Source organism: Panthera leo, chromosome C2 (genome assembly GCF_018350215.1).
Source record: "Panthera leo isolate Ple1 chromosome C2, P.leo_Ple1_pat1.1, whole genome shotgun sequence".
In the NCBI taxonomy this organism is placed as follows: domain Eukaryota; kingdom Metazoa; phylum Chordata; class Mammalia; order Carnivora; family Felidae; genus Panthera; species Panthera leo.
In genome coordinates, this window is record NC_056687.1 from 148,659,159 (window position 1) to 148,667,972 (window position 8,814).

At 52.5% G+C, this 8,814-nt stretch overlaps 1 protein-coding gene across 1 annotated transcript; it reads left to right on the forward strand.

Moving 5' to 3' along the window:
- Positions 1–774: 774 nt before the first annotated feature.
- CCK (cholecystokinin) lies at positions 775–6,640 on the forward strand. Its single transcript, XM_042956002.1, has 3 exons — positions 775–824; positions 2,087–2,302; positions 6,236–6,640. The coding sequence occupies exons 2-3, from the start codon at positions 2,089–2,091 to the stop codon at positions 6,367–6,369; spliced, it is 348 nt and encodes a 115-aa protein (XP_042811936.1). The 5' UTR covers positions 775–824; positions 2,087–2,088; the 3' UTR covers positions 6,370–6,640.
- Positions 6,641–8,814: the final 2,174 nt, after the last annotated feature.

The following is an 8,814-nucleotide window of genomic DNA, read 5'->3' on the forward strand; positions in this document are numbered from 1 at the left end:
GCTGGCGCCACTTGCCGGCGACCGGGAGCCGCGCGCGCCGCGAGCAGGAGCTAATTCAGCCCCGGAGGAAAACACAGCCCTTTCCCAAACTCTGAGCAAAGCCCTGTGGTGTCATCCCCACTTTACAGCCGCGTGAACAGAGGTTGGGAGTCCAGGAGCCAGCTCCGGCCGGAACCCTTTTCACTGGCCGGGGAACACAAGCCCTAGGAATCCTGGAGAACCTCCAGGGCTTTTCCTAGGACCGCGAAGAAGACAGTGAAGACCCCTCCCTCCCCCTGGAAGCCCACTCACTGATCCAAACATCCAGAGCGCAGCCAGGGAGGTTCCGAGGGGAGCCAACACCCCTCCAGCTCAGAATTACACTTCTGACCCCCAGCCCTGTCTAGTCACCCCACCCCACCCCGCCCGCCGCGTCCCCGGTCCCCAAAGCAGACTAAACTCTCCAGCAGCTTCTCCATCCTGGAGGAGATTCCCCACACCTAGGCTTCCCACCCTAGAATGAGAAAGGGAGAGGGAGCGGGACAGATCTGGGAGAGGAAGCTCCCCCCCCCCCCAACAGAGAGGGGGGCGGGACACCCGACACCAACTCCACAGAGCCATCGCCCCCTCTCTCCCAGGAGCCACTTCAATCGGTCGTCGCCCCAGTGGCCGCCCCGGAGCACGTGTTGCTGCCCGTCTGCGTCAAGGCTGGCTAAATAGATGACTGGCTAACAGCGCCGGGAGGGGCTATTTAAGCAGCAGCCTCCTGCCGGCCCACCCTGAACTTGGCTGGGCTCCCCGCCGCTCCGGTGGAAACGCGAAGCCAGCTGCGTCCTACTCTGAAGGTAGGTTCCGCACAATCCCGCGGGGGATCCAAGTGTTCAGTTGGCTGAAGAATACTGTCTTCAGTTTGGTACCCTTTCCATTTTTCTGCTTCCTGTGTCTTCTTTCCGACAGCTCGAAAGACCTTGCTCGAGGTCGGAGACAACAAGGAGGTCTGGGTGGGTACAGCTGATGGAGAGACTTCCAAGCGCCTGCTTTGTTCTCAGCAGCACGCAATGCCGGGATATCTATTTGCTGGGATTAGCATGCAAAGTGGGGTTTGCTAGATGTTGCACAGAAGTGCCAGGTACTTTGCAATCTCTTCAAATAAACTACCAAGAGGTTTTAAGATTTAAACTCATTTTCTAGACGTTGCAGAAAAAGTCAGGGCTTTGGGGATCGAAACGTGCGAGTGTTACCTGCTCGTGGATCCAAGATGCAGCGGAGTTTTGCCAACGACTGAAGACGGAGCGCATATTTCTGATTTTGAAAAGCCATTCTTGTGGTTTGCGTGGTGGTTTACTGCCAATTCCCATCTACACCTTAAAGAAACTTTATGGCTTTTATTTATTGTTCCCACGTTTTATTATTATTTTTTTAATTTCTTAACGTTTATTTATTTTTGAGACAGGGAGAGACAGCATGAACGGGGGAGGGTCAGAGAGAGAGGGAGACACAGAATCTGAAACAGGCTCCGGGCTCTGAGCGGTCAGCACAGAGCCCGACGCGGGGCTCGAACTCACGGACCGCGAGATCATGACCTGAGCCGAAGTCGGATGCTTCACCGACTGAGCCACCCAGGCGCCCCTACTGTTCCCATATTTTAAACTGCGCTACTCATTTTTCGCCGTTTATGAAAGCTTTTTAGCTGTCAAGGATCTCATTTCTCCCACGGAGTCTTCTCTCCGGCTAATTTTCCCATCTTTAATTAATCTCTTGCTTTTCCAGTTAGAAGACAGACGCTTTAAGAACACTTTCTGGCACTAAAGGGAAACAGAAGATTTTCCTTCTGCTAACCAGGGCAGAAGACAGGGTCTCCGTCCCATACCGGGGCACCGGGTGTGGTTCCCCCAAAAGACAAAAGGAGCGCGCTTGGAGCTCCCGTCGGCGCTTGGCGGCGCTTGGCGAGCCCCCGTGCCCTAGAGCTTGCGCGAGTGTGGCGGGTCTGGAGCCCCGCGCGTTTGGACTGAGCCCTCTTTTCCATAGCCCAGGTGCCCCGACCCTCCGCGAGAGGCCGCGACGCCCCACCTTTTCGTTCACGTCCCCTCCTCTTCGCTCTCCGCAGCCATGAACGGAGGCGTGTGCCTGTGCGTGCTGATGGCTGTACTGGCGGCGGGCGCCCTGGCGCAGCCGGTACCCGCGGCGGACCCTGCGGGCCCAGGGGCGCAGCAGGAGGAGGAAGCGCTCCGGCGGCAGCTGAGGGCCGTGCAGAAGGTGGACGGCGAGCCCCGAGCGCACCTGGGCGCGCTGCTGGCCAGATACATCCAGCAGGCCCGGAAAGGTACGGATGCTCATTCATCTGTGGGGTCCTTATCCCTCACTTCCGCCCCCGCGCGGGGCTCCCAATCCCGACCTTCTTCCCTAGCGTCGGGCGGATGGAGGTGCGTGACCTCTCCAAACGGAACACAGGCCGCGCGTTAGGCTGAAAGGGTTTTCACTTTCTTTTCCCAATTGTACTGCACCGGGCGGTGTGGTTTTCTGGACGTCCTTTGTAGCAAACTGAGAGCTAGTGTGGAAGATTACATTTATTGGGGAAAACCGTTTTTAAAAGCTTTCTTGAAACTGACGTTTGGTACGTGTGGCTGTTTAAGCTCAACACCACATTATGAAGACGTTAAAAGGTAATTGCAGAGCAAATTACGGACTCAAAAAAGGTTTTCAGTTCTACTACATACCCTCTACTGAAAATGCAGAGGAATCTGAAGCCACTCTGACGCTGACACTTGAAAGCCCCCGGCAGGAAAGAATCAATGCTGAGAAAACGTTTGAGTTCTGACTGCAACAGTTGAAAAAGAAGTGACAACGTGTCAGGTTTCCCAGAAGAACATAACAGGAGGAAAGAGTCAGGAGCAGTTTTGAGTTCCCCTCGTCAGTGATTTCAAATGATCACCCAATAGACCCGTTTGTTTTTATTTTGCTGTTGGAGAAATGGTCCCAGTTGCAGCAGGAGCCCTCAAGCCACAGATTTCTCAGCATCAAAGTCTTTCTCCAGGAATAAGGTGACTGGGGGGCTCACTAGCTGAGTGCCATGCTATCAACCCTGCCCCTCTCCTGGGCCTGTCTCATCTATAAAGCAGGGATGAGGCTACAGTTCCCCTAGGTCCCTTCTAGCTCTTTGTGTGATTCAGAGGGAGGCTCATTCGTCTGTATGCTCCTTAGGAATCATGATTGGGACTGGGGCAGTTTTTTTCTACCAACTTGTTCCACAGTGACACTTATGGTCGACACAGGCTGTGACGCAGTAGGCTAAACTGGACCAACACGGCTGGACAATAAACCACAAAAAATGCCGCTGGGAGGGGTGGGAGGGGGTCCTTTCCCATGAGGCTCCCTTACCCTCTCATGTGCCGGGACCTGGATTTGAAGCTTAGCTCGTGGCTTGACTAGACAAGGAGGAAATGATGGGCTCAGCTTTCCAGAGTCTCTGATGGTTTCATATGAAGGTAAGATTGGGACTTTTTGACCAGGGGAGTTCAGAAGGAAAACAAAAGAAAACAAAACAAAACAGAAGATGATGTGTTACATTTTGTCCTCTCTTTGAGAAATTGTCCCAGCTACCGTCTTCTGTTTTGCTCTCCAGCTAATTGAACCGAGAGATGTGGAAATACTAGTCAGATGGCAGAGGAAGTCTGAAAACTTTTTGAGTTCTTGCTGATTGTCTGCATCAAGATAAGTTGATGTCTGTCCTTGGAGGTAGGCTGAACTTCAGCCAGACCAGTCTGAAATAGCGTAGGTTTTTCATTGAGCCATAATCTGGAGCCACCTCCCCACCTTAGGGAAAAAACCACCAGAAACAGGTCCGGGAAGGAAGGCAGTTACCACACCATTTCCCCAGAACTGACATTGACAGCGGCTTTATGCTACAAATAGCTGGAAGCTTCTTCCCGGCACCTCTTCTCAGCCACCTTCTCCCTTGGCCTTCAGCCTGTGGCACCAACCACACCTACGTGGGAATGGCAGCCTCTGCCTCCCCTGGCTGCTGACACCCACCACGAGCACTGGCTAGGAAACAATCGGACTCGTCTGTTTGACGAATATGAACCGGGGATAAATATTTACACCTCGACAGTTTCTTTGACTATTCTACTATTTTGATTATCGTGCTGGGTATTTACTCAACTGTTGTGCTTAAAGACCCTAAACGCGATAATGCACTCTTTGAGGAGTGCTCAAGAGGTGATCATTAGGGATTGTCTGCAAAGCTTTCAGTGACTGAGGAGAAGCAATTCTATTGAGGGAGCACGGGGACATATGGCATACACCTGCCCCGTGCCCAGCAAAGCTCTCATGCTACAGCTGTAACACCTGTACGGTTAGCCCCCAGCAGCCCCGTGCAGTAAGCTCGCTTATTCTTCGTCACTGTGGGAGCCAGGACTCTAAGAATGCATAAGCCACATGACTCCGCACATCTAGGCCGACTCTGCACGTCTGAGAGTCCGTCCAGGCCCTGCCCTCCCCAGAAGGTCCAGAAGCCATTCAGCTTCCCATTCGGGGTTTTCAAGTCTAAAGGAGCCAGGTCCTTCACTTCCGTTCCATAAACCGGTTGTAAGTCCCTACTCTCGTCTGCACTGGGGAAGTGAGCGAGGACCCCGGTAGATGCACACGCTGTGAGCGCAGAGCTGTGTGTGGAATGGGGAAATTGAGGTGTGTAAGGAGCACAGCCACCAGGGCTTAACGTGGTGCCCCCACCAAGAACCCAGGCTGCTTGTGCCCGTGGAAGCTGCCACTTCGCCTCATTAACTGGAACTTGGGGCCGTGCCAGCCTTTGGTGGGGGTGTTCGTCCGCGGCAGGCGGGAAGATGGGCCGTATTTCCATGACTGTGTACAGATAACTGGACTGCAGGGTTTTTTGTTTTTATTTTTTTAGTGTGAGGACTAATCTTTTACCTGGAAGATGTTGAGCAATTCGATAGCTGGGGCTCTCTTCCTTGTGCATAGGCTGGAGATATCTGCAAGGGGCTGGAATGTGCTGGATTGACTCTCAGATTCCAAGGCCGGGAAGGGATTGAGGTGGGGTGGGGGGCGGAAAAGAATGGGTGGGGACATGGCTCTGTATAATTGTTTCTGGTTTTTAATTTAGCTGGCTTTACTTGGTTATCCAATGAGACAGAGGAACTGCTTCTGCAAGGTCATGTGTCACTAAATAAGCCACGGTCTGTCTGACTCTTTGCAGCCTGAGGGCGGGAGTTGGCAGGGGCAGCCTCATACAGAAGGGCTGAATGCCAGCGTCACAAGCAGTGGGGACGCAGTGCACTGATCCAATAGGAAGTGTGGGGTGGTCTTCCATCACTGTGCTCTTAAAGTCCCCTGGGCTTGGCCCTTCGAGGTCCCTGAGGGACTTACTTGCCTCTTGGCTTGCACAGAAGAAGGCCTTCTACCGATTTCATACCCGGGAGGCCTCTGTCTGTGACCCTTGGCCTAGGACTATGTCATGTCTCCCAAGAAACTGCTCCTTCGTGTCCCTTCTCCCTCAATGTGAATTATACATGAGAGTCATCCTGTTCCCGAGGACTTAACTCCAGTTCCAAAAGGCCCATTTCTCATTCAGTTATTGCATTTGGATCAAAAGGGCTGAATTAAATAACTTCCTTATTGCCTTTCTGCCCACTCTTCTGTCAGTTACTGACGTAAGATTTTATAATCTGACAGTGTGCCTTTCTCTCAATATCATTTTTTTAAAAAGAAGGTAGCTTTAAAATTAATTTTTAAATGGTATTTGTCTAGTGGTAGGACTTGACTCCATTTTTTTTTTTAACCATTCTAACATCAAAATACTGTAATTGTGTTACCTTAACAAGAGTCAAGTATGCTCGGGATATTAAGGAGTGAACTTCAGAAATGGGTAAGTACCAAGAAAATCCTTGCTTGACGTCTGCTGAGGGCCAGCTACGTAAGAGAAAACACGCTTCAGGGGTAGAAAGACCAGGCAGGTCCCAGCTGTGAAAGGCCACGGTCAGTGAATCTGCTTAAATCCTTACAGATTAGAAACCACAACCATAGCCAGCAAATATTACCCTCCCTGCTTACACAGACCTGGGTCCTTGTCTTCTCCGAGATTTTGGGCCAGCAGTCCCACTGCTTGGTAACTCTTTGATACCTTTAAGAAAGTGCATGTTGCAAATTGTCTGGCTTTTCCCATTGCGCTCCTCTCGGATTGAACTGGTGCTGCTCCTACATATAATGGCCCTGCTTCCTCTTCCCCTGCCCTTCGTAGCTCCTTCTGGCCGAATGTCCGTCATTAAGAACCTGCAGAGCCTGGACCCCAGCCACAGGATAAGCGACCGGGACTACATGGGCTGGATGGATTTTGGCCGGCGCAGTGCTGAGGAGTACGAGTACCCGTCCTAAGGGCCCCCACCTTTGTCAGCAGCCAGGAAGCAACCTCCCGGCTCAGAGGAGGCAGAATACGAAAACAATGACACTCACGACCCGTTGTCTCTGAAGTTTGACGTTTTAAGTATCTATTTATTAAGTTTTCACTGTGAAAACTATGTCCGTAATCTTGTTCACTACCACCTCACCCCTCACCGGAATTGTACGAGCGGAAGACAAACCGTTTTCCTCGTCTGTGACACCTGGTCCTAAAGTGTTGCTATGCTATTAAAATGATTTCATCCTGCCCCCTAGTTCCCTGTGTCTGTTGCGTGCAAAGGACTCCATTTAATCCTCGGAACCTTCAAGGAGGGCCGCCCGCTACACGGTGCCTGAGGACAAATCCCTACGGTAGATGGTCCCAGGGAGGGCTTGGGAAATGAGGGCGGGCACGGGGCGGACTCCCCTGCTGCAGGCAAAACGGCCGGTGGAAGGGCCTCCTGGGTCAGCTCCATGGCCCAGCCCTGGCCACCCTGGGCCTGGGGCTCCAGCTGGGCTCCACTGCAAGAAGAGAACGTGTCGTGCTTGTGGTGAACACTCATTCGCCTGGGTAAAGACCAGAGAGGCAGCTCGGGATCCGTCCCAAGGTGGAGCCTCACCGTCTTCCCGTCGCCTCAGGAGGCATCTACCCCATCCCACGCCAGGGTTTCTTTAGGTTCTCTTGGCCTTTAACCAAATTACGGAGCAATGCTGTCCGTGCTTCCACATACCTTTGACCCCTCCACGGCCCTGTGGCACAGAGGCTATTGTCCTTCTTTTAGAGACGAGGAAACTGCTCTGAGAGGTGGAAGGGACGGGCCCCCGGTTCCCCAGCTAGTGAGATTCACAGACGATCACTCCTAGGGAGTGTGACCCCCAGCACCCCAGCCCTTCCAGACTCTGGAGGGCACATGAATCACCAGGGAAATCTGGTAGCCTGCCCCTTCTGATGCGGCAAGTCTGGCCTCGGGCCTGAGCAAGCTCCCGGGTGGTACCAGTGCTGTGGGTCCCGACCACACTTGGGGCTGCGCGGTCTACAGGGGAGCCTGTGATTACACTCCTTTGGGTCTCCCCGTACCCCAGAGACGTATTTCAGGGCCGGCCGGGTGATCCTGGTAGCCCTCCAGCACAGAAGCTCTCCTTTCTTGGACCCATCCCGCTGGTGGGTCTCTGCAGGGGTCTGTGAGAGAAACTCTTTCAAGAGGACACCCAGAGACAATCTGACACCAGCCACCCACAGTGCAGCCTTTCCGTGCCTCCTGGCCGAGGCCTCCAGAAACCTCGGGTTCCAATCCAGGAAAGGCCCCGGGTGGCCTGATGCAGCAGGACACGCAGCCCCCAAGGGAACAGACTTTGGGAAGAACGTTGGCACATCTATACCTGGTCCTGGAAGGGCCGCACTCAGCCCGGGGTCCTCCCCAGGCCCTCAGTGCCATCTTTCTTGACACCAGAAGGCCACCGGGAAAGTCCTCAGAGGAAGACTGGGTCCTTGCATTCTTTTTTTTCTTTTTTTAGTGTTTGTTTATTATTTTGAGAGAGAGAGGACGAGAGCTCACGTGGGGGAGGGGCAGAGAGGGGGAGACACGGAATGGGAAGCAGGCTCCAGGCTCCGAGCTGTCCGAGCTGTCAGCACAGAGCCCGATGTGGGGCTCGAACCCACGAACCGTGAGATCGTGACCTGAGCCGAAGTCGGACGCTCAACCGACTGAGCCACCCAGATGCCCCTGGTCCTTGCATTCTTTAACTCGAAGTGAAGTCAGAATTCAGTGTAAAACTGAGACTCTGAACGGACAACACATTATATTGTCCCCTTGTGAGCCATTACCTCATTCAGTCCCTACAATTTGGTCTCAAAGACTGCTTCAGATCTCAGGGGTCCCAGCCCTGGCTAAACACCCAGCTTTAGCACAGAGCACACACCTCGCAAAACAAGTTTTTTCTGGGTGTGTGAGAGATCTTGGGTATAGATGGGGATGAGTGTGTGTGTGTGTGTGTGTGTGTGCACGCGCGTGCGTGTGTGTTGGGGTGGGGGATGGGGAAGGATTTGGAATTGAATATTAAATCAGCAGCAGGGAATGGGTGACAAAGGTCTGATCTGACCTAGTGATTTATAAATCCTCAGGGAAGTAGATGGTAAAATATTTTCAAAGATACAGACATGGGCCATACGAATATAAACGAACACATGTCAAAGATGTCATTTAACTCATTAATAAAGAGACCACTGAGAGGTCGTATCATTTCAAAGAAGAATCTGCAGGACAGACACATGGAGACATCAAGAATGCTGAAATGAGTTTGCTGATAGATACCGAGCTGGTTCGTACCCTTAGGCCAGTAGAATGTAATGTTTGCAATAATCTGTTATCCGGGACAGAAATTCCCTATATTTTTAGGGGACGATATTCACTTACGTTTCTATAGACAAGAATTATTTGCATG

What these genes read in the sequence shown, in the direction of transcription:
- CCK (XM_042956002.1), top strand. Translation starts at nt 2,089, where the DNA reads ATGAACGGAGGCGTGTGCCTGTGCGTGCTGATGGCTGTACTGGCGGCG. An exon ending in CATCCAGCAGGCCCGGAAAG is followed by an intron (nt 2,303 to 6,235) that starts GTACGGATGCTC and finishes TGCCCTTCGTAG; the next exon opens with CTCCTTCTGGCCGAATGTCC.